Genomic DNA, 25661 nt, shown 5'->3' on the forward strand with positions numbered 1-25661 from the left:
ACCAAGGATGCCTCGGATGTATGGTTTTCATGGTGGAAGTGGAGTGTGTTTTTCTGGCACAAAAATCACATACATCAAAAATATGATCCACATAAAGCTTTTGTACTTCATACAGAGTCAACCAGAGGGTGGCAGAAGGAACTGCACAGGAGTCCAGGAGACCTGGGTTCCGGTGGCTGGCTCATCCATAACTAGCTGTGTGTTCCCAGGCACATCACTTAACCTTGCTGGGCCTCACTTGCCTCATCTGTATACGGGTTATTGGATTAAATTGAATAGACTCCAGTCTGTGCGTGCTAAGTCGCTTCAGTCGTGTCTCACTTTGTGACCCTATGGACTACAGCCTGCTAGGCTGCTCTGTCCATGGGATTCTCCGGGCAAGAATACTGAAGTGGGTTGCCATGCCCTTCTCCAGTGGGTCTTCCTGGCCCAGGGATTGAACTTGCGCCTCTTACATCTCTTGCATTGGCAGGCGGGTTCTTTACCACTAGCACCACCTGGGAAGCCAAAATAGACTCCTAATACCTTTTAACTTCAAAGTTATAATAATGATCACCCTTCCCATGTGCCCAGCTCTGTTCTAAAGTGCTTTGCACAGAGATTAACTCATCATAACAACTCAAGAGTGAACTACTATTATGATTCTCATTTTCCCTCTGAAGAAACCTGAGGCACAGAGAGGGCAAGTGGCTTTCCCAGGGTCTCACAGCTAGGAAATGATGGTGCTCTTAGTTCAACTTCTGGGGTTTTTCTTTACCTGGGTCCATGCTATTATAGCGCTGTTGGTTCTGTCCAGTGGGTGAGGGGTGTTGGGAGTGGGAGACATTTTTTTAAGGAAACTAGCTCTGGGGTGGATGGATGAGCCACTGCCTGGGAGATTGATGGCAGCGGCTGCAGACATTGCTGACATTTTTGTTTTCCTTTTTTTTTCCTCTCTAGTCTGCGGCAAGCGCTACAAGAACCGGCCGGGACTCAGCTACCACTACGCTCACACTCACCTGGCCAGCGAGGAGGGGGAGGAGGCCCAAGACCAGGAGACCCGGTCCCCACCCAACCACAGAAACGAGAACCACAGACGTGAGTTCCCAGGTGTTGGGTTGGGTGAGTGGTAAGGTGGATGGGCAGGGCTACAAGCTTTCCTTTCTCTTCACCTGTGGGATTGTCTGCTGGCACCTGTGGATTGGTTTCAATGACCTGTGATGAGTTGGCTATTTCAGCCTCCTGGATACCCCTGTAGGTCGGTGGAGCCCCGGGCTTGGAGGGGGCTAGCAGAGGTAGCACATCTGGTTCTGCTCCCAGAGGACAGGAGGCAAGTGTTAAGGCCAAGGGAAGCCTCTTTACCTGGCCATCGTCAAATGCCAGACCTGGCAGTCTTTTCCCCCAGCTCCAGAAGATCCATTCACAGCTGCTAATCTGAGTTGGGCAAAGCCCTGGGATGTGTCAGTTCAGACAGCCCTTCCAAATGTCTCCTTGGACATAAGAGACACAGGATATTTTTGATCCATTGTCTTGGCTCTCATAGGGTCACAATTTGGGCAAAAAAGATACTGCCTTAGAGTTTCCATGCTCTTCCCGTGAGCCCTCAGTCAGCAAACGTGACCTGGGTGTGCTTGTCATTGGGGATGCTGGGCTCAGGAGAGCCAAAATGATTCTGAAATTTGTGTTTCCATTTCTATTCTTTCTTTCCTTCTTCAGCTTCCAGTTATGAATTAGAGAGTCGCAAAGGGCTTAGCATTCACCAAGTGACTTCCCTCTATGACATTCTTTATGGTTTCTGGATCCACCCCAAACTCAGGATGGGATGGGATGATGGGATCTTTAGGGCTTGCTTCCAAATGTGGGTCATTCTAGGATCATGGGGTGAGGAATAATTGTGGACATGCCATGTGTTTTTTATTTTGTTCAGAAGATTTTGTGGTAGGGGTTCCTATAGCAAACAAGTCAATGTAATACAAGGGATCAGACCTTGAAAAGTATTCAGATTCTAGAGTTTGAGGGTGACTCCTGCGCATGTCAGTCAGTCAACTCAGTCAACAGATGTGAACTGACTGCCTTCAGCCAGTGTTTGAAACAATGAACACATGTTGGCCAAAACATTTCTTTGGATTAGTCTGGGTTCTTCCCTAACCCCCAACCCACTTTCCCCTTGTAGCATTGCCTTCTGTCTTAGTTTCCTTGAATTGCCCCAACAAAGTACCCAAGACTGACTGGCTTACCAGTGATTTGTTTTCTCACAGTTCTGGGGCTGGAAGTCCCACATCAAGGTGTCATCAGGGTGGGTCTCCTTGGAGGCCCCTCTCCTTGGTTTGCAGGCGGCCGCCCTCCTGCTGCCTCTCATATGGTCTTCCCGTTGTGCACATGTACTTCTGAGGTCTCTGTGTGTGTCCAAATTTCCTCTTTTTATAAGGACACCAGTCAGATTGGATTAGGGCCCATCCTAACAGTCTCACTCTAACTTTTGCTTTTTCATCATCTCTTTAATATAGATCCAAATATAGTCATATCCTGGGGGTTAGGGTTCAACATGTGAGTTTGGGGGGGACACGATTCAGACCATAGTACCTTCTTTAATTCTCACTCTCTTTCAGAATTCAAGCCTTTCGTGAACCTCTCTTCTGGTGCAAGCCTGACCTTTTATTTTCTCACCAACTGTTGTTATCTGGACAGAAGCTGAAAGCAGGCAGGAGGTGCCCTCCTCCGCATGTCAGCTTCTGAGTAGTCACAACGCTGAGGTCTCTGCCTGCTCCCTGGGGAGAGGTTCCCTTGGTCCCGTCACCCTTATCTTTCAGAAAGGAACATATATTGACCTGTACCAATCAGCTGGGTTTTGCATTCTGCCATCTCTCCTCTCCTTCTGTCTCTGATCTAAGTGGCCAAGGCATAGCTATTGTCTCCTGCCTCGAGGAGGCCATGAGTGCCTTCCTTTGATTTGGGTTGCTATCTGGAAGGCATTGATTAGCAAAGGTTGCTCTCTCTAAACTATTTATCAGCTTGGTGTTATTTCCCACTCCCCCCAGTGCTGGCTTATGGGCTTCCCTGGTGGCTCAGTGGTAAAGAATCCACCTGCCAAAGCAGGAGACACGAGTTTAATCCCTGGGTCGGGAAGACCCTCTGGAGAAGGAAATGATAACCCAATCCAGTATTCTTGCCTGGAAAATCTCATGGGCAGAGGAGCCTGGCGGGCTACAGTCCATGGGGTCACAAAGAGCTGGACATGACTGAGTGACTAAACAACAACTGGTGCTGGCTTAGCTCTTCTTTAAGGCCTTCCCCAGTGGCTCAGTTGGTAAAGAGTCTGCCTGCAATGTGGGAGACCTGGGTTCAATCCCTGGGTCGGGAAGATGCCCTGCAGAAAGAAATGGCAACCCACTCCAGTATTCTTGCCTGGAGAATTCCAAGGACAGAGGAGCCTGGTGGGCTACAGTCCATGGGGTCACAAAGAGTTGGACACGACTGAGTGACTGACAGTTTATCTCCTTTACAGTAGTGGTGGTTTAGTTGCTAAGTCGTGTCTGACTCTTTGCGATCCCACAGCCTGTAGCCCTCCAGGCTCCTCTGTTCATGGGATTTCCCAGGCAAAAATACTGGAGTGGGTTGCCATTTCCTTCTCTAGGGGATCTCCCTGATCCAGGGATCGAATCCAGGTCTCCTGCATTGCAGGCAGATTCTTTACCAACTGAGCCATCTGGTTATCTCCTTTAAATCTCTTCTCAAATGTCCGTTTTGTTCCTCACGCTGCAGGGTTTGGCATGCCTCTTTGGTCTGGATCTTTTTGTGTGTGTGCGCATGTTGATGGCAGCCACAGAGGAGGTTCCTTGTGACCTCCAGGTATACTGTGGGTCCCAAGTGGACTTCTCCTTAGCCGTTCCTGTAGGCCGCTCCCAGCTGTCTGTTGACTTCCAGGGTGGGCACTGGCCCCTGTTATTCTCCGTCCACCAGGATCTCCTCACGCAGTCTTGTGGGTCATTGTCCTTATGCCCTCACCATGAGGCTGGGCAGCCTTGCTTAGGGAGGAAGCTGCATCTTTGCTCCTGGATGGAGACGAATCCCTGAATATCCGGCCATGTGTTCCCCTCTCTTGGGGGGTTTGCCAGCGAGCACTCTCGTTCCAGCCCCGCTCCATCCCCCTCCTCTCATCCTGCTCATGAGAAATTGGGTTCTTCATAAAGGATCATGCAACCACTGGAGGGGTTTAAACTGCATAGAAAAACAATAGCTATTGCTGGGCTCATCCAGGGCCTTCTCACACAAGGAAGGTTCTAGAACCCTCACAAGCACCATTTTGATGACATCTCCTCCCAAGGCTTCTGAGAAGTCTGTGATTAACTCTAATTTTACTAGCAGGGATGGGGGAAATAGGCTGCTACAGAGATACCCTCAGTGTACACAGAGCCTTCCCTTCCCTCTTCCCCAATTTCTCTGGATGAATCCAAGAGACAGTGGCTCTCTTCCTGGGCCCCCTGCACACAAACGCCGACTGTTTGCTGCTCCGAGTGTGTGCTCTGCTCCCTCCCACACGTCCCTGGTGAGCGGCCCCCTCACCATGTTCTCATGCGCTCTAATTGCCAGCATCATCAATACCCAGTCATTAGCTGCCCCCACTGTTTGGGGGTGGGACATCCATCCTGCCCCTAAATGCTACAGGGGCTGTGCGGGGAATTGAAGGTGACAAGCTTCGGCAGCATTCCGAGGTCTCAGCCTGTGATCCTCCCTTGGCAAGGCTTTTGGAGTAGGGGAGGGAGGCAGGAGCGCTCCATCCGGGAGGTTCATCTCCAGTTCCCCCCCAGGAAAGGTTCTGGATGCCAGCGAGGTGGGAGCTGACTTTTCCCTCTTTGAGCAGAGCTGCAGGGGGACCCCAGCTGCTTGTGAGCACAGGCCTGTGGGAAAAGCCGCCCTTAAAGATGCTGGAGATGTCACAGGCATCTGCCTTTGTACCACCTGCAGCCGCAGAGACCTTTTGACTTTGGTCCTCCTGCTGTCCCTTGTGCATCCCCCCAGCTGCGTCTCCAGCAAAGCCCATTGCCCGTCCCTGCTCCTGCCGTTGCTGAAAGGGCAGAGTGGAGTGCGGGAACCGGCTCTGACTGCCCCTGCCCCCCGCCCCCCGCTGCCCTGTGCTGCCACTCCTCTGTCCTCCCGCCCCCTCCCAGCTCTGCTGCCTTTGTTCCTCTTCTAGGCTCGCATTTTCTCCTGAATATATGCTGCTTGCCTCCCCGGCACATCTGTCCCCTTTCCTATGTGCCCTTCCCTCTCTGCCTCAACTCCAGGCAGCGCAGGGCTGTGTGGAGCTCAGACACCCCTCCTTGGCAGATAGGACTTTTCTGATGGGGTCCTCCCTGCCTGAGCTGCCACCCTTCTCCTCCCTGTAGGAGGCTGGATTCTTCCTACGTCTTCTATTAATATTTCTCTGCCCACCTTCATCTACTTTTTTCTTCTTTTTTTTTTACAAAAATATTTTATTTATTTATCTGGCTGTGCCGGGTCTTAGTTTTGGCACATAGGATCTTTGATCTTCATTGTGGGATGATCTTAAGTTGATGTGGGATCTAGTTCCCTGACGAGGAATCGAACTTACGCCTCTTGCCTTGGGAGCAAGGCATCTTAGCCACTAGACCACCACTAGACTCTTTCATCTGCTTTCTACAAATGCCAGTCACCACATGTACACATGTGTGCCTACATGCGTACAGACATATACACACACACACACGCACACACACACACACACACACACACACACACACACAGAGACCATATTTATGTGACTAGATGGAGGGAGGGCTTGGACAGGTTTGGACTCTGAGAGCTGCCACTCAGAGGCGTCCTATCGTGACTCTGTCAATGACACCTTGGTAAACAGCACTGGGTTACAATTCAAAACTCCTTTGCACAGGCTCACAATGTCAAAGCTCTTCTTGAATTTCTTTTTATCTTCTTTGCACAGTGGTAATCTATTATAGACGATGTTTTCAAGGTATACCTTTCTTTGGGGGTGGTGTGGGTATGGGCATTTCTGAGGTCATGGACCTGTATGAAAAAGCTGTGTGAATAAATTCAGTCTAGTATATTAATCGGTCCATCCATCCATCTATCCATCCATCCACCCATCCATCTGTTGGTTTAATGACCATGTATCAAAGACGGTCTTGGTCCCCATCCTTGAAGAGCACGCAGTCGTGAGCAGGAATGTGTAATAGGGTTTGTACAGAGTCTGGTGAAGGAAGCCAAGGGCTCAAGAGCACTGCACGCTTTCGACTCCAAGGGCAGCAGTGCTCTACGTGTGACTTTAGCATCACCTGGAAACTTGCTGGGAATGCAGTTTTTTGGCTCCACCAGACCTTCAGAAACAGACTCTGAGGGTGCTGGTCAGCAATCTGTGTGTGTGTGTTTTAAAATAGTTTTATTTATTTATTTAATTTATTTTTTGGCTGTGCTAGGTCTTTGTTGCTGCATGTGGGCTTTCTCTAGTTGTGACGAGCAGGGGCTACTTGCTAGTTGGGGGCCACAGGCTTCTCATTGCTGGTGGCTTCTCTTGCTGCAGAACACAGCCTCTAGGGTGTGTGGGCTCAGTAGTTGTAGCTCCCGGGCTCTGGAGCACTGGTTCAATCGTTGTGGCACGTGCGGCCTTAGTTGCTCCACAGCACGTGAGATCTTCCCAGATCAGGGATCGAACCCATGTCTCCTGCATTGGCAAGCAGATTCTTTACCACTGAGCCACCAGTGAAGCCTCAGCAATCTGGGTTTTAAAAAGTCCTGCAGGGCAATGAAAGCTTCAGAACATTAGAACATTTAAAAAACATGAGGGGATTTGCAAAGGCTTCCCTGAGGAGGTGACCTTCAAGTTAGCCCTTGAAGAACAAGGAGAAATTGACTGGGTGGGAGAGAGCTTCCCAAGCATAGGGAACTGTGTGCACAGGGGCAGAGGTGTGAAACAGTAGTTGGGTTTGACAGTGGGATTGGAGAAATGGTGGAAACATGGGCAAGGGCCACAGCTTTAAGTATGTTCTCTGCCAGGCTAGGTAGTTGTCATCCTATAGGAAACGGAGACTTTATTTTCTTGGGCTCCAAAATCACTGTGCATGGTGACTGCAGCCATGAAATTAAAAGATGCTTGCTTCTTGGAAGCAAAGCTATAACAAACCTAGGCATCATATTAAAAAGCAGAGACATCACTTTGCCAGCAAAGGTCTGTATAGTCAAATCTTTGGTTATTCCAGTAGTCATTATGGATGTGAGAGTGACCATAAAGAATGCTATGGGCTGAAGAATTGATGCTTTTGAAATGTGGTGCTGGGGAAAACTCTTGAGTCCCTTGGACTGCAAGGAGATCAAACCAGTCAATCCTAAAGGAAATCAACCCTGAGTATTCATTAGAAGGACTGATGCTGAAGTAGGCCACCTGATGTGAAGAGCTGTCTCATTGGAAAAGACTCTGATGCTGGGGAGGATTGAAGGCAAAAGGAGAAGGGGGTGGCAGAGGATGAGGTGGTTAGATAACATCACCGACTCAATGGACATGAATTTGAGCAAACTCCAGGAGACAGTGGAGGACAGAGGAGCCTGGTCTGTTGCAGTCCACAGGGTTGTAAAGAGTTGGACATGACTTAGTGATTGAACAACAAAGGAAAAGGAGAAGCATGACTAGAAGTAAGAATAAATGATTTATAAAGAAATATATGTGGCATATTATTAATTGTTGGGCTTCCCTGGTGGCTCAGCTGGTAAAGAACCTGCCTGCCAATGTAGGAGACACAAGAGATGGGGCTTCAATCCCTGGGTTGGAAAGATCTCCTGGAGAAGGAAATGGCAACCCATTCCAGCAGTCTTGCCTAGAAAATTTCATGGACAGAGGAGCCTGGCAGGCTACAGTCCATGGGGTTGCAAAGAGTTGGATACGACAGTATGCACGCACGTGCACACACATACACACACATTATTAATGGTGGTATGGCATCTCTTTCTTATTTAACAGCATAAATGATTGTAGAATGCTCTCTACAACATACTTGGAGCTTCTATGAAGGAAATGTGTTTTAATGTATGGATCTATAAAATTTATTCCAAGCCTATGTCTCAGGTTTCTGGCGTGGAAGTCGGGTTGCCCTCAGTCCCAAGAAGCCTCAGTCTTCTGTTTAATAGCAGTGGCCTGGCATATAGCTAGGCTCGCAATATTTGTCAAGAGAAGAAAAGTCCCCACGCCAGTATGCCTGTGGAGGGCATGCTGTACTCTGCAGAACTGAAAGAGGAAAGCCGAGTTGATTAAGGGTAATGTCGGCTGATTAGATAATCTGAAAATTAGTCTGATAATGTGCAAATTATCTAAAAGAAGCATATGATGTCATTGCCACACTGGTGGGGAAGATGGAACAGAGGTTAGTCTTCTGACATCTCTGTCCTCTAGCATATGGCCCGGGGGCAGCGGATACAGCTTCAAGAGAAAGAGTGAAAGTTATGTTTTGCATGAGCTTAAGAATTTTGGATCACTCTGAAAGGTGCCTGAGAAGCTTTATAACCCACACAAGCCACCCCACCACTTACCCAACCTTGACACAGGAAGCTCAGGCTTTGATCCAGGGCTCTGTCTGAAAAAGTGAGCTGCTTCTCACTCCCTAAAGAGCAAATTTGGAACACGGGTGTTCCTTAGGTGAATTATTATTTCACTGAACAGTTTATAGCTTCCAAAGCAAAGAAGAATCTGAGGGGTTGCTCTGGCCTTGAAGGTATACTTGGAGTTAGCTCTCCAAACCAGTGGATCATCCATACTCTGGACCCCATGGCTGAGAAAATGGCATTGGAGTTGGCCTGGCCCGTGTGTGAATCATGCCCTGGCCACCTTGCCATCTTCTGTGTGTGTAGATGTGGGTCAGTTACACTTCTCTGCTCCTTCGTTGCCTCATCCATGAAACAGAGAGAACCATCTTTCTGCCCCTGTGGGGTTGTTATGAGTCTCCAGGCGATGCGGGTGTTTGGCACCTGGCCTTCTTGACAAGAGTGCCTACATCTCACCTCCGTGCCCTTTGGGCCAGCAGAGCATGTCCAGACCACAGATGGATGATCTAAGTCAGGGCCTGTCTGTGGCTATGTGATGCTGAGAAGCTGACTGCCTATGAGGGTCTTACTGGCCTCAGGCGAGACTATCAGAGCCTGACTCAGTCCTGGCACAACCTTTGCTAACTCGTAGATATGGTACACGAATCCTTCCACATAAGCTAAGCATGAGTGTTTATTGAGCACTTACTGGGCATACACCCTCATGGGGCCAAGTGTAACTGGGGCTCCTTTTAGAACATGTAGTCTTGGCCCCAGGAAATGAGATGGAAATGAGACACCGGGTAGGAGGAAGCTGTGGGCTGGAATCTAGCCAGCATCTGGCCCTGAATTTCCCATCCTGTTTCCCCAGGATCGGGCATCTACCCGCCACTTGCCTTTCTGTGAGCGTCTTATTTCTCTCACATTTTTGGCCTAATTACCTAGAATGTTTAGGATTGAAGAGTTCCACGGTCTTGATCAGCAACAAGGACGATAATACTTGCTGACATCCCTTGAATGTGTCAGACGCTGTGCTAGGCATGCCGTGTTTGTCTCATTCATTCCTCACAGTAACCTTATAAGGTAGGTGCCATGTCTCCTAGAGGACGCCAAGGCGCCCAGAGACCGAGGGATGTGCGCTTGGACACGGAGCATGCATGTGAATTCTTCAGTCATGTGTCGCTTCTTGGGAAAGCTTACTTATTTTTTTTTACTGTGATCTATTTTTCCTGCCTTTTCAGAAATAAAACTGTTTTACAGAGGAAAAGAAAGTGAGAAAGACATGGCGGAATGCCTAATGGGGCCAGGCACTTTATACGCATCATCTCATGTGACGTCTGCAAGTCCATGAGGTACATGCTTCCCTCTGATTTTACGGATGAGGAAACAAAGGCTCAGAAAGGTTTGGGAACTTGCTCCAGGTCACACAGCAAGATGAGAAGCTGAGATGTGAATGTGCTTAATTTGGACACCAGTCAATTATGTCAGGACACTGGAACCTCGAGTGAGGAATCCCGGTCTCAACCTGGGATGTTTGTTGTGGTCTTCCTGATGACCCTTAATTTTCCCCTGTAGGTCAGTTATCAAGTGCATCATATTGCATAGTGACTTTTCAAAAGAAATGAATGTATTAATGGGCAATATCGAAGTCAGCCTGGGCTATAAAACAACATACTATAGACTGGTAGCTTAAGCAATAAAAGTGTCTTTTAGGTGGGTCAGCGTCTTGTGGGGACTCTCTCCTCGGGTTGGAGACGGCTATCTCTTTGCTATATCCTCACACGGCCTTTTCTTGGTACATGTTGCTGCAGGGCCAGGTGACCTAAGTCGCTTCAGTCGTGTCTGACTCTTTGTGACCCCGTGGACTGCAGCCCACCAGGCTCCTCTGTCCATGGGATTCCCCAGGCAAGAATACTGGAGTGGGTTGCCATGCCCTCCTCCAGGGGATCTTCCCGACCCAGGGATCGAACCCGTGTCTCTTATATCTCCTGCCTTTGGCAGCTGGATTCTTTACCACTGGCACCACCTGGGAAGCCCCACAGGTAGGTAGAGAGAAGCAAACTCTGTCTCTTCTTGTAAGGACACTAATCCCCACCACGAGGGCCTCATCTCTCGATGCCATCACACTAAGGGTGAAGACTTTAATGTGTGCATTTTAGGGGAGAAACAATTCAGGCCATAGCAGGCATATTTAATCTTCAGAACAAACTTCAGCTATTTATGACGTTATGTGGAACCTCCTTTACAAATTCTGCTTGAGACTTGTAAATGAGTTTTGCTGTGGGGAAAAAAAAAATCACACACCTCTCTGTTCAACCATTTTCCTGCATTTTCTCTCTCATTCTGTGGCTCAGTCTTTCCAAGTTCTTTTTATCTCTTTCTGGCCTTGTTCTTTAAAAAGGTAATGCTGTACCTGAAGTGAAAAACCCCAGGGCTCATCCTTGGCTCTGTTTCCTTCACCACCCCTATTGGCTCCCCTTCCAAAACACACCGCAAATCAGTCTCCCCTTCTCCATCTCCAGCACCACCAGCTTCAGCTCCTGCTTGGATCATTGCAACTTCTCTATTGGTCTCTCTGCCTTTATTCTTACCTCTCACGGTCTCTTCTCCGTGGAGTAGCCAAAGTGGTCTTTTAAAAATATAAGGTAGATTATACCATACCATGCTCTCAAAACTTTCATCATACTTGAATACAATCCAAACTCTTCACCTTGAGGGCCCACATTTTTGCTTCTCAAAGTGTGGTCAGCAGTTTCAGTAGCACCTGGGACTCAGGTGACCAGCTTATCCAGGTTGGCTGAGGACATTCCCAGTTTTAGACTGAAAGTTCTGTGCCCTGAAAACACCTCAGTGGCAGGCACACCTGGATAGTTGGCTACCCTGTGGGGGAGCTTCTAAGAAATGTGGATTCTCAGGCCCTTCCTGGGTCTGTGAGTCCTAATCTGAATTTTCATGTGATTTTTGTTTGCACCACACTCAAATTTGAGAAGCCCTGAAGGAGATCAGCCCTGGGATTTCTTTGAAGGGAATGATGCTGAAGCTGAAACTCCAGTACTTTGGCCACCTCATGCGACGAGTTGACTCATTGGAAAAGACTCTGATGCTGGGAGGGATTGGGGGCAGGAGGAGAAGGGGATGACCAAGGATGAGATGGCTGGATGGCATCACTGACTCGATGCACGTGAGTCTGAGTGAATTCTGGGAGTTGGTGATGGACAGGGAGGCCTGGTGTGCTGCGATTCATGGGGTCGCAAAGAGTTGGACACGACTGAGCAACTGAACTGAACTGAACTGAGCCTCCAGGGACTGCCAGCCACTCTGACTTGACTTCCCTCGGGTGTGTGGTTGCATGTGCCTGTGGCAAGGTAGTATCAGGTGGGCCAGCTAAGAGCCCCACTGCCTGGGCTCAAGGCCCATGTAGCTTGACCTTAGACAAGCTTCCTTGTGCCTTATCACCTGTGTGAAATGAGAACATTTATGCATCAATTTGGGCTCAGTTGCTTCAGTCCTAGCCGACTCTTTGCAACCCCATGGACTGTAGCCCGCCAGGTTCCTCTGTCCACGGGATTCTCCAGGCAAGAATCCTGGAGTGGGTTACCATGCCCTCCTCCAGGGGATCTTCCCGACCCAGGGACTGAACCTGAGTCTCCCTCATCTCCTGCATTGCAGGCAGATTCTTTACCCCTGAGCCACCGGGGAGGCCCTAATGCATCTTCACCACAGGGTTATGTGATGGTGAAATAAGTGAGTTTATATATAGCACGGCACTGGCGGAAGATGTGTATGACACAATGCGATATGTCTGTCACGTGTCTCGTTAGAGCTGTGGTCCTCCAGCTTGAGCACGTCAGGAACACCTGTTCCTTAAACACACGTGCACTGCTGGATCCCATCCCAGAATTTTGGATTAGGTAGGTCTGGGGTGGAGGCCTAGAATTAGCATTTTAAAGAAGTCCCTGTGTGAACCACTGCCTTAGAGAGGTAGAGCTTTTGAAAACCACTAAGCAATCAGTGTTTCCCTTTAATTCTTTTGGAAGCACCGAGTCACGTAACCAGGAATAACGTGGCACTGTGAATTCTAGGGGGAACTTGGTTTTCATCCTTTTCCTAGGACTGTGTCCTACCGAAGGCAATGCCCGGGTGGCTCCCAGCACCCGCTTCCCGGCTTGCTTTCTGGGTGTGGTCCTCGTCTGGGCCCTTACCCGGGGGCTGGTCCGCCCATCAGCTCCGTGGTCCTCGACTCTCTCCTCCTCCTCAGGTCTGATGCTTGGGGCTCATCCTTTTCTTTTTCCTGAATACTGTTTTTCAGTCTGAAGGACACAGAAAATGCTGGTCCTTGGCAGACCAATGGGGTTGACAGGCCTGAGTCCCGTGGAGGTGGTGGCGAGGAGGGGTGGAGAGGGGCAAGGCAGAGAGGAAGAAAGGAAGGGGGCTTGCCGAGTTCTGCCATCACGATAATAATATCCTGACGAGTGAAGCGGACCAGGCTTCTGCTGCTCGACAGCACCGGGATGGCCTGCCATTCTCTCCAGGGAACGACCCACTTCATTCACAGCCCTTCTGACATTGTTCCTCTCAAGTGAAACGTTCTTCCCCTCAGCTGACTCATTTGGTGGCAATAACAAGTTGCTACGCCAGAGCACGAACTGACCCACATGACCTGCCGCTGGAAAATGGAAACGTCTCCTTTTGCTTTTCCTTAATCAGCACTGAGAAAAGTAATCCGTTTTGCTTCATCTTTTTCTCACTCTTCTGAAGCCTCGTGACAGACCCCCGGTTGCTGGCCTAAGGCTGGAGCACAGAGGACCTTACTGTCGGGTCACGTGACTGTCCAATCTCAGAACTGGGGACGTGGGGTCCAAACTCCTGGCAAATGGCAACTCTAACCAAACACACCCATGAAGAGGGAGACATTGGTGTGAACAGACACGTGCTTTCTGATTCTACAGCACAGTGTTTTGGAGTAAATATTTGCAAAGTCTGTGTCTAACAGTTTGAATCTTGGGTTCTATAAAGACAGAGGGAAGAAGACAGATATAAAGAAGGCTGGGACGACTGGCATACACTTAACATTTTCAGGAAGATTCTACAGCCACCAGAGCACATAGTAAGTCAGGGCCTAATACTCTCACTGGCTACTTCAGGGCTCCTGGCAAGACAGCAGACACGGGGTTCAAGGGGCCCTGGGGGCCAGTTGAGACTGGGAGTTCTTAACTCCTTCCATCTTGGCTTTCCAAGAAATGCCTAAGGGAGAGGCTTCCCGCAGGAGGGCAGACCTGTTTACTTCCCCACCACTGCTTTATTCTTTCTGACGCCCCCACCCCCAGTCTTTCTGTCCCCTGTTACAGCCAGGACTGGTGCTGGAAGTGCCTGAGGATGGTCAGTCAGTTCTCAGGAGACACGTTGCATCCCCTGAATTCCTGATCTTTGACTTCGCTTTTCCTGGCAGTTGTTTTCCTTCCCCTCCCAAAAGCCTCTGTGAAGATCTGCCCACCCTTTCATTAAGTATTTATTGTCAGCTCTGTGTCAATCACCATGTCAGGTGCTGGGGATTCAGAGATTAAAGACACCACTCCTGCCCTCAGGGAGCTCACGGCTAACATGGAGAGAGACACGTACACAGATATGAAGCAGGGATGAAAGGCTGAGTTCCTCGGGGTCTGGAAAACTTTGCTTTTCTGTCTCTCCTTTCACTCTATTATAATCCTCAGATAATAGGCCTAAAGGGGGCCTTAAGACAACATCTCGTATATTCTCTTGCCTCTAGATGGGCACACATTCAAACAAACCTGGGCCAGGGACATCTTCCCGGGTGCAGAGGCCTCTCCCGAGAAGCCTGCTTCTCCACCCAGGCCTTCACCGGTTGAGCTGCGCTTGTGTCCAGCTTTCTGACAGCAGTGTGCTGCCATTTCAGCTCCTGTCTCCCGTTGTCCTTGACAATATGGAGCTTGGCGACTTAGGCCTATCCATAAACTTGAAGACTTATTAAATCAGGCCTCGGCCTTCTCGTCTCCAGAAGGACTAATCTGGGGGCCTGGAGTCACCTCTCCCAAGTCCCTGTCTCGCGCTCACACTGTGTTCAATGCCAGGTGGCGAGATGGCACACGAGGCCTAGCGGTCACGTGCTGAGTGGGTCCAGGTGTCTGTTTTCCCCTGGGCTCCCTGGCCGCCCTGTCTTCCACATTCATGGAGGAGGGCATCGTTCGTCTTCCCTCTGGAGCCCCGAGGTGGGGCCGGAGTCGCTATTAGGTGGCCGAGAAGAACCAGCCTGAATGGAATCCCAACACTTTTATTCCTGGGATCTGTGGGATTTATTTTTTCATCCGTTCTAGGGAAGCAATGAAAAAAAGGTGTCAGGCCTTGGGGATAATTTATATGAGTAAACACGTAAGGAGTAGGGTGAGCAGGAGCATGAGAATTAAGGCCATTTATCCAAGCTTGGAGGCTCTGTGTGCCCTCTGGTCCAGCCTTCCCCGCAGTCTTTATCTCATCACTTTAACCCTCTCGTGGCTCTGCTCCACTTGGGCCCGGCACAGATCTCTTCCCAGCCCCAGCCTTCCGCCGCCTCCCCCTCCCTTCCCGGGTCCCTCATTAAAGGCTGGGTGGAAGGGAGCAGGCGGCGGTGGCCTCCAGCTGAGGCCTGCTCACTGATTCTGAAGGGAAGGCACGTTGGCTCCCCCCCGACACCTCCCACCCTGGCTCTGCAGCTTCCTCCGCCAGCCCAGCCTGTCCGGTGTGCCCTGCGTGGCCAGCCTGGGGCCGCTTTCCACCTCCTCCCTCTTTGCCTCTCGCTTCTCTTTAACTCTGTCCTCTGAAGATGCACTCTGCGCAGCCACATGGCACCAGGCTAGGATGCTTTACACTTGAGAGATGAAGTAATAACAGGTGGCAAGACCAGAGGCTGCCGCAGCCCAGGATTCCGGTTGCCATGGCAACATGTCAGACCTGTGGAGGGACGGGAACTGTCAGCCGTGGAGGGTGGTGGGGGAACGAGGGAGGGGTGGGGGGGGCAGCGTGGAGAGGCACACAGCACCTCCTGGAGGGCTCTTTTCCCTGCCTGCCCTGGGTTCCTTGAGCAGGTGCACCGTCCTGCTAGCCAGCCCTGGCTGGACAGCTGCAGGCCTGGGCTGGGGTGGGGCTGAGTGGTGGGCACAGAACACAGCCCCAAGGCTGTGTACCCTGGCAGGTGGTTGGAGCATCTGCTCGGGATGTGAAGTCATGCTTTTGTGGATGTGCCATGGAGGAACCTGAACTTCCAGCTGGCTTTCTCCTTCCCTAGGACCCTAGGGAGGAGGCTCTGGTCTCAGCAGAAGCAGGTGAAGGGTTGTTGCTGGTGGCCAGCCTGTCGCCTCCATGCTTTCTTCTCCTGAGTGGCAGGCGCATCACTGCAGCAATCAGACTGAGAGCGGGGCCAGACAGCCCTGTCGTGGTGGTAGTTCTGTGGAAGGTTCGGGGCCTTGCTTGCCCTTGCCACATGTCCTGGCTGAAGTCAGAAGTCCTGTGATGTGCTCGTGTGCTCTGATACTTTTCCTGAAGGACGGCTCACCCTTTCCCCAGTGTGCTGGTGGGATTATTTGGGACCTGGCTTTTCCTTTCTCTTGATTTGTTTTATCTGACTACTCCCTCCCACCTCCTGTTATTATTATTGTTTGGCATTTTTTCATGAACTTTGTTCCTGATTTCCATTTTTTTTCCTTTGAACTTTTTAAAGTTACCCCCCCCACCTCCTAGGTGAACCCCTGAAGTCTCAAAGTGTTAGAAAATGTTAGTTGCTGTCATATCTGATTTTTTGTCTGACCCCGTGAACTGTAGCCCACCAGGTTCCTCTGTCTATAGAATGCTACAGGCAAGCATACTGGAGTGGGTAGCCATGCCCTCCTCTAGGGGATCTTCCCAACCCAGGGATTGAACCTGGGTCCTCCTACGTTGCAGGTGGATTCTTTACCATCTGAGCCATGAGGGAAGCTCTCTCAAGGCTCACTTTATTTTCTCAGCAGCTTCTTTGTTTCTCTTATATGATCTCAGCCCATGAACATTAATCAACAGAAAACCAAATCCATCATCGCAGACGCTGCCATTGACATACCACTCGGGTCGTAGGCCTCCCCGTCATCCTGTTCTATGAAGTGGGACTCAATTTCCCATAAGCAGAAGCGGAATGTCTATTTAAATACTACTGGCAAGGTCTGGGCAAGCTTCCTATTTATAGTAAAATCCTTTTTATAATGACCTCATAGATGGTGCCAGGAAATTGCTCAGCCACGGTGTGAGCTTTGCTTTAAAAAATTCCTTCATGAGCCTCTGGAATCCTCTGGAGAAGTGTTTTCATGGAGTCTATGACAATAAACAGGGCCACCGGGATGGATTACTGTGGTAGAGACATTAAATGTAAGTTCAAAGGGAATTTCCGCTTTTATCAGGCCAATCTCAATACTTTTTATTGCTTTGGGCTTCCCAAGTAAAGTAATGGGTGAATCACATTGACTTTAAAGAGATTTATGAAATATTTTATATGCAGAATTGGTTCTGGACTTCCTGGAGGCAGAGAAGTGTGATTAGAGACAGAGTCTCTGGGAACATTGATAACCCAGGGGGTGAATCCCGCTTCTTCCACATCTTAACTAGGCCCTGAAGCCAGCCCCTTCATCTCTTTGGGCTTCAGTTACCTCATCTGTCGGATGCTCCCTACTTCATGAAAATGTTGTGAGAATCAATGAAATAGTATGTGAAAAGCATCAGGGTAAGATATGTTACCATCTTGTAGTTGTCATAGATGTCTGCTTCTTTATCTTCTCAAAAAGTGGTTGAACAGGGGGTTAAGTGGGTAGGCACAACCTGTTGTTCCCTTCTCATCAGACAATCCTAGTCTTTTCTTTCCTTGTGTGTCTATGTATAGTACAATGTTGTACCTACTGTAATAGGGGTTCAAGTCCCTAGTTTAATACGGTGTTCTACCAATGGTCTGTTGGTGGTAAAAACTGTAAAGAATTACCTGGGCTTTCTTTCTTTTTCTTCTTCTTTTTTTTTTTTTGCTGCATAGGGTCTTAGTTGTTGTGCTCAGAGGCTTCTCTCTAATTGTGGTTCATGGGCTCTGGAGCATGTGGGCGCTGTAGTTTGTAGTACACAGGCTGTCTAGTTGAGGTGTATGGGCTTAGTTGCCCTGTGGATTGAACCCACATCTGCTGCATTGGAAGGCAGATTCCTTATCACTGGACCACCAGGGAAGTCCCTTTCTGGGCATTCTTATACTCTATATTCTATGTCTTCATTTTGATAAATCACAAGGGATATGGTATGTTGGAGAAAAACTAGATCCTTTGGTTGCTTACAGATTTTGTGAAAGGGGAGAAGTCTGACATAGAAAGGAGTCCCTAAGAGAGCAAAGAAAAAGGTGGTGAGACTGGGCCTCCTAAGAGGTTTGGTGTGATGATATACATGGAGTTCTTTGATCTCTCATCATGCAGGAAGCTACCTAAGTTGTGATTGGCATTCCCACATTTTACATCTAGTTCATACCGTCATGAAACTTAGCTTTGGTTGGCACTCAACCCCTCCATTTGAAATAACCCACTTCTTTCTGTTCATCTTTTGATTCATTTCCATGATAGTTGCTTAATGAAGAAACCCTGAGTTTATTTGTTTCATAAACATACTTGGATTTCCTTAAGAGAGTTCTAAAAATGGTTGAGATGGCAACTGAGTGAAGAAAAAGAAAGGGACTTCCTTCTGGATTTGGGCAATGAATTTCACAGGCAGAGTAAACTTTTTGTGGACATCCTGCTTTTTGGAGATTATTTGCAAAACCATTCTGTATGATGCACATCTGTCTTTGAGATGCAGTGACTGATGAAGAAAAACCCACATTCCTGGAGGCCACAGGGTGTGGCCCCCTTCTCTATTTACCCCAGTCAGCCCCCACTTTTCTTGCAGAAAATTGTCTGCCTCCCTGAAGATGAAAATCAATGACTTAGAAACTGATTAAACAATCCAAATAGCAACTGATAAATGGATTAACCCTCTATAATGTAATTCTGCGAGCTTTTGTCTTCCGCCTTCCCCAGGTAAGTTTTTCTATTCCTGGAGGCAAAGAAGAGGCATGGAGGAAGCAGAGGCCAGGGGGAATCATATTAAAGAGGGTGAATCCGTTTATCACTTACTGTCTGGATGGTATTTCTGCTCACATATCTGCTTCCTTTTACAGATTTGTACCCTACGGGACCCTGATTAATGTTAGCCAGTGAATAATGAAAGATAGTAGCAGACGTTGGAATTGGGGAGGAGGAAGTTACCCTTGTGGTTTAGGCTGATCCCATAAACAGAGAGACTTCTCTTCTTTGTCACAGACAGAGAGTGTTAATATGACAAAGAAGTGTCCACAATAGGGATCGAAAAACAAGGAAAATGAAAGCATTTCTCCTCATACAAAGAACCTGTCCAAAGCTTTTAAACCACCCCTTAGAAACTGAGATTTCAGTGCTTAAGGACATGTGCTGTTTTCACAAGCTTTGTTTTGAAAAAATCATGTCCCAAGATATTCCTTTGCTTTTGTGTAAGGCCTTTCAGCAAGGGTGCCTTGTGAAAATCTTAAGCCTCAAGATATGCTCATTAACTCACCATTCACTCCATGTGTGGTATGTTGTTTTTCAGTTGCTAAGTCATGTCTGACTCTTAGCGACCCTATGGATTGCAGCATGCCAGGTTTCCCCCTCCTCCACTATCTCCCAGAGTTGGCTCCAGTTCATGTCCGTTGAGTTTGTGACACTGTCCAACCATCTCATCCTCTGCTGCCTTCTTTTTGCCTTGGGTCTTTCCCACCATCAGAGTCTTTTCCACTGTGTTGAGTCTTTGCATCAGGTGGCCAAAGTATTGGAGCTTCAACTTTAGCAACAGTCCTTCCAATGACTATTCAGGGTTGATGTCCAGTATGAGACTGAGCTAAGTGTCCAGTTCTGATTCTGGAGATCTGCTGATTAACTAGTCCTGGGTGCTTTCCATAACCAATGGGTCTGGACTTTAGGGAGATGGATGGGGCTGAACAAGAGTGGACGCCTATATACCTGCCAACATGTGTATCAGAGTCCCCAAGAGCATCTTCAGGGTCCTTCCTGGAATGATTCCCTCATCCTTGCTTCTTTGTTTTCCTTTTCAGAGACAGAAGGACTGTTTCCTAAATAGGAGCCTCTTTCCCTAGGTAGGGCAAGGCCTAGGTAGTGGCCTTTCTCTTTCCCTATAGTCACAGCACCACTGATGGTTGTTATCTGATGTTTGGACCCTGAGGGCCAGTTGTTCAGGGATAAGAGAGGTTCACTTGACTCGTAGGCTGTCTGGATGCTTCAGTGATCCAGGGAGGCAATCAGAGGGTCAGGGTTGTTTCTCTACCAACACAGAACTGACAAATATTGCAAAAATCAAACTCGGCTCTGAATGGCTTACAAGACATTAGTACCACTGAACTGAGAAGAATCATAAAACTTGGCCCAAGAAAACAGCCTGGTTGTAACCAAACCTCGGATTCTAAACCTCATATTCTTTCTGGAGCAGATTCAGCCACACCAGCAGGAGAAGAGGGGCTAGTGGAGACTCACTTCAGCCTAACACTGGATTTTTTAAAAAATGTTTCCACAGCCCAGAAAGGACCGGATGGGACAGTCATTCCCAATAACTACTGTGACTTCTGCTTGGGGGGCTCCAACATGAACAAGAAGAGTGGGAGGCCGGAGGAGCTGGTATCCTGTGCAGACTGTGGACGCTCTGGTGAGTGTGGCCCCTTCTCTCATCGTGTGCCCGTAGACCAGGACCTCTTCCATTCTCATTCCTCTGCCATCCTGTCGGGGACAGGGACTGAAGGGTGGGTCCAGAAGTGATGGTGGTGATTTTTCGAGTGCAAGGGGGATTTTCAGGTTATTTTGACTGTTTTTTCCTTCTTGAGTCTTAAGAACTAAAATCTGTGCTCTGGGACCCAGGGAAAAGGGAAAGAAGAAGGCGTGGGCTTGTGTCTGTTCGGCCTTTCCAGGAGGTGGATATTTCTTGGTGTGTGTTGTTATGGACGACGGTGAGACAGTGTGGAAACAGCCGGAGACAGAGGCAGTGTGCTTCCTGTATCGGGTGATGTGCACATCACAAAAAGACGTGTTTGTTCTGTGGAAGTGCCCAGGGCAAACTGGAAGAATGTGGAGACATGAATGTTGAGAGAGCTGCCACACCTGGAGTTGTGGGGGAGTCAGAGACCCCTAGGCTTCTGGGTAGCAGCGTGAATACCACCTCCATTGGCCACTCATCCCATTTCTCATGTGGAAAACCAAAGAGAGCCTGGTAAATCAAGGAGGCAAAAGGGCAGGCGTTCTTAGGACTCTTCTGGAGTAGGCTTGGGATGTTTTGAATTTTCATCTTTAATCTATTCAAAGACTAAACCTGGTTTTGTTCTTTCGTTCTTAAAATGAGTTCAGTCTTCAGGCTTTAGTTTTGCTTTTTTCATGCTGGATCATGGTTGGCTTTTCCTATTGTTTTGTGTTGTAATGAGGCTCAAGTGCAAGGCAGGGAGGAAAGTTTCAGGCTCATCTTTAGTCTCATCATCTGCTGACTAGTAGATGAAATTCGGTCCTGCTGGATGGTGGGTTCCAGCCGCTGGGAGTCGTGGCTCCTTCCCACCTTTCTACCCAGCATCTGTTCAGCTCTTAGTCCTGAGAGAGGCCCTGAGATGACCACACCTGGCTTTACTATAGCAGCTCATTTCTTCCCTGGCTCTGTCCGCAGACTTTAGCTTTTAGTCCGTTAATATTTGGTTTTGGATTGTTTAAGGCTTAAGATGGCAAATCAGTAACTGGAAGAGCATTGTGGTTTCCACCGCACACAACCCCCCACATTTAATGCTCAAGGACCCTGACAGGGTGGCCCATCTGTGCAATTCTGTCAGCTCCTTTACTTGGCAAATGTGATACCTAATGTTGAACTTTTTATCCTACTGGGGCCAGCTTAGACAAGGGGGCCCATATGATAATGGACTCTGGGATTTAGAAACTCGGAAATGAAGCAAACTCAGAAAGAAAACAAAGCAAATGAAATTCAGTTCAGCATTTTTAAAGAGAAAGCCATCAGACAAAATCTCTACCACCAGAAGCAGAGTTACTTGGTGGCAAGATATTCTAGTCAGAATTGTATGGACTGCTGTGGGTTGAGGATGGGTTAGAGAGGGCAGCTTCAGAATTCTCAGTGAAAGCTGCTGAGATGTCCCCTCTTCCTTTCCTACAAAAGATGGGGTACTTGAATGTGATCCATGGGGGACCAGTAGTGGGGAGCTGGTTTTTCCTATCCAAAGCCTCTCTCTCCCACAGCCTTAACTCAGCTTATTCTTCCCAGGATCTGTCTGCTATGTGACCCAGGGGGCCGTTTTATACCAGCCGAGGTGTTCTCATTGCATTCGCCAAGGATTCATTTTGGTGGATAATTTAGTCTAGGTCTGACTCTGATGTTCCTGAAATAGTTGACCCCTGGGGAATAAACAGGTGGCATTAGCCCATGGGATATGCTTTGTGAAGGCAGGTGGGTGAATACTTCTCTAGGGCTTCCCTGGAGTCCTTGCAAGGAAGAGTGTGGAGCTCAAAAGGCTGTCTTTTCCTTCCCATCTACTCCACTACCTATTTTTCCTGGGAGAAAAAATGAGATCCCTGAAACTGACACCATAAGGGGAGCCTTGTGACCTCAACAGGGGGCAGTCCTGGGGCCCATTTAGAACGTGAAAGCGTTTGTACCCAAGTTTTATAGATTTCAGGATACTGTCTTTTATTCAGCTTTGCCACCCCTAGTTCCCACTTTCTGAGTGCTCTGAGTTAGACTGAACAACCCCAGACTTTCTGGAGTAACTTAGACCTGGGCGTGTTTAAGACCTGGAGTATGCGTTCACGTGCCTGCGTGCCCGTGTGCACACATGCGTGTTTGTGAATGTGCATGTGTGTGCGTGCAGGACACAGACATGTCCTCCAGGGGTAAACAAAATGAGAGACTCTGAATACTACCACTTATCAGACTTTCCAACTTCTTTTCGCTTTCAGTGCAAATGAACTACATGTTGTAAGGGCAGAATTGAAAGGGTTTGGGAAGAATGGGATTAGAAACGGGTAAAAATAAAAATAAAACGGATGGAGGCTTAACCACCTTGGCCGGGTTATCTGACAGTAATACCTTTGTAAAGCTGACTGTCAAAATGAAGGACAAACATTGTGCAAAGAAACGCCAACTGAAAACACCAAAGAAATACCAACCAGGCTTAAAAACCACCAAGAAAACTCATTGTCTGGGGCGGGTGGAGCGAGCGTGCATGTGAATGTGTGCCTTCGAAGAGAAGAAAGAAAAAGATCGTGGTTGAATCTGGCGCTGTCAGAGCTGCAGACAAATATATTGTAGTAGAGATGATGCCTTTCTGGGGAGGGGAGAACCCTTTTCCTTGGAAATGTTGCCTTTGTCCTCTTACCCCAAACCCCTGTCACCAGGTGACGCACCCAGTTAATCCCTTTGGTGTGGAATGATGTATGATCTTGCTATTAAGAATAACACTGTAATAATGTAATAAGAATATTAATAATGCTGTCTGTTGCTTAACCCATGTGCTGATATATTCATCATACATGTCAGCTCATTTGGGAGGAGAAGGCAGGAAGGAGAAGGAGGCAGCGGCCGCAGCACGCACCACGGAGGACTTATTCGGTTCCACGTCAGAAAGTGACACCTCAACTTTCCACGGCTTTGACGAGGACGATTTGGAAGAGCCTCGCTCCTGCCGAGGACGTCGCAGTGGCCGGGGTTCGCCCACAGCTGATAAAAAGGGCAGTTGCTAAATGCACGGGACAGACTCTCTGGGCAATTAGCCATCACCCTGTGACTTTGGTCATTGTTCTGGTTCTATTTTTTTTTTTTTTAAGTGAAAGACAGTTTAGTTTTCCCTTCATCCTGGCTTTTTCCTCTCACTTTCCACACGTTCCTCCCCTCCTTTCCCCCTGTTTAGGGTACGTACAGCAGAAGCACAAACTGCTGAAAGGAAGCAGAACAAAAGAGCAGAATTAACAGTCCTTCAGAGAGATGGCCTTGTGATGTACTATTTATTTTCCATAGATACGGGAAGTTAGGTGGATTAGCTCTTTTTTTGGGGGGGGAATCTTTTTGACATGAGCAGAGTTGATTTCCTCAGTTTCCCTATTTATTGGCAAAACGAAGAGAGGAGGAACATTGGGTTTGGAAACAAAGAACCAATAATGTTAAAAAAATGATTATTTATATATTCTAGCTAATATTAGTAGACCTCCTTTTTTTTGAGACAGAGAGGGAGAGAGAAGGGAAATCAAATAAATGAAAGTAATATTCCATGTAGAAGAAAGCCTCTGTGGGGGAGGATTGATCCAAGGCGACCCCATCAGGAGGAGGTCCTCGATCAGAGAGGGTGGCGCCATCTGTACCCCATGGAGTCGGCGGCTCCCCACAGCAGACCCCTCCCCACTTCTCCTCCTCGACCTTCCCATCTTCCTCCCTGCTTGCAAGAACGTGTCAGCAGCTCCTGGGAAGCCGGGCCGCCCATGTGTGGCCTCCGTCCAGTGCCTGGGCCCCAACCAGCAGCGCCTGCGGGATCCTCTTCCTCCATCAGCAGAGCTGCTGTTTTGTTGTTGCTGGTTTTTTCCTCGCCTTCCTCCTGGCAAAGAGCGATTTCCAAACTCAGGAATGGACTCTGAGCAGAAAGTCATGGACTCAGCAGTGACAAAACCACCTGAGGCTGTGCTCATGGAAGAAAGAACGTTACCTCACCGTAGAGTTCCCTCTCCCCTCGCCCCTGGCTAAAAACATATAAATACCCATTGGATGATCGAGTCTCCCATATTTCTTCTATTTTTTATAGTGCCCTCCAGGCACTTTGTTTTGTTTCCAATAGCACCTCCTGAAATAAACCAAAGCAACACTTGCTCAAGGCCCCTGGGGTGATGAAGACCATCCACCTCGTTCGTTGCCAGTCCCAAGGATAACAGCTGTGCAGTCCTTGTCCAAAGGTATGTCCTGGCTGACTTGTCTTATAATGAGGGAATACCATCCTAGTTGTTTTGTTTTCTTTATGCTTTTTCCTTCTTTCTTTTTTTTCCTTTCCCCTCTTCTAACTTGTCTTTTGTTTTTCTGGGTTTGGACCCCCTTACTCATGTGGGAGTGACCCCTGGAGCATCTTTCTACCCAGCCATCCACTGTCTGTGTGTGCATGCATACTTATGTGGGCCCTGGCCTAGGTGTGGGATATGAGTCTTGCTTGGACCCTAGGGGGCTCCGTGTGGAGAATGGGGGGTTTCAATTGCAAAAGAAATGGCTGGGGGAATGCTTGGCTAACGGCCTCCTTTGGCTATGCCTGGAAGCAGAACCCAGGGAACTGAGGTTGGAGTTGGCTGCTGTCCTGGCGTAGGAGTGGGGGGACTGCATGTCTAGGGTGAAATTCTTTGCTCTAGGTGCCAACTAAAAGGAGATCTCTGATTAGGTACAACATTTAACCCAGTTGATGTGAAGATTCTGAACTCCCCCCAAGCATGTTCAGGGTCTCCGGCCTTCCTGAGAGTGTAGGTGCAGAGACGTAGGCACTGCCCCTTGGCTTGGGTTGGGAGACCCTAGAGGCCACCCAGGCAATAGGCTGTAAGTGTCTGGAAGGATCTGCTTTGACAATCTAGCCTTTGCAAAGCCTCATGAATTAGACCTCTCATTAAACTAATATACCAACCCAACAGAAGCAAGGACCAAGCAAAGAAACCCACAAATGGACTCTTTATGCTTCCCTTTCTGGTAGCCTGAGACAGAAAGGGCTTCCACTTTTCTCCTGCTTTAAATACGTAAGTGCTTTCCTGGGCATTTGTGCTCAGTTGTGAGAGAATGAGAGTGACTACCTCACCCACTTGGGAGATGGTCTGCCTGATCTGTATGTGGCCCTGTTCTTAGAAAATACAGCATAAACCTCCAACGCTGTAATATTCCTGCATGCTCACATGGGAAAAAGCCAGTGTAGCTGGTTCCAGTTGGTTTCTGCTGAGGGGCTTACAACCTGCTCTTGCTGTCATTCTTCACCCCTTTACTTCATCTGTTCTGTTACTTTGACTCGGGCATTGGATTCATAGACTTATAAC

At 48.5% G+C, this 25661-nt stretch overlaps 1 protein-coding gene across 3 annotated transcripts in view; it reads left to right on the forward strand.

The window, feature by feature from the left end:
- DPF3 (double PHD fingers 3) overlaps nucleotides 1-25661 on the forward strand; it is a 292610-nt gene that overhangs the window by 202146 nt on the left and 64803 nt on the right. For 2 of the 3 annotated variants that reach the window (XM_040226150.1, XM_040226151.1), the window contains exons 7-8: nucleotides 940-1077; nucleotides 20152-20280. In XM_040226150.1, the coding sequence (XP_040082084.1) occupies nucleotides 940-1077; nucleotides 20152-20280 (267 nt within the window). Of the gene's footprint in view, nucleotides 1-939; nucleotides 1078-20151; nucleotides 20281-23154; nucleotides 24555-25661 lie in introns of all 3 variants that reach the window. The other variant, XR_005718633.1, reaches the window with a different exon arrangement.

The sequence above is a fragment of the Oryx dammah genome, unplaced genomic scaffold (assembly GCF_014754425.2).
Source record: "Oryx dammah isolate SB20612 unplaced genomic scaffold, SCBI_Odam_1.1 HiC_scaffold_26, whole genome shotgun sequence".
Taxonomy (NCBI): Eukaryota; Metazoa; Chordata; class Mammalia; order Artiodactyla; family Bovidae; genus Oryx; species Oryx dammah.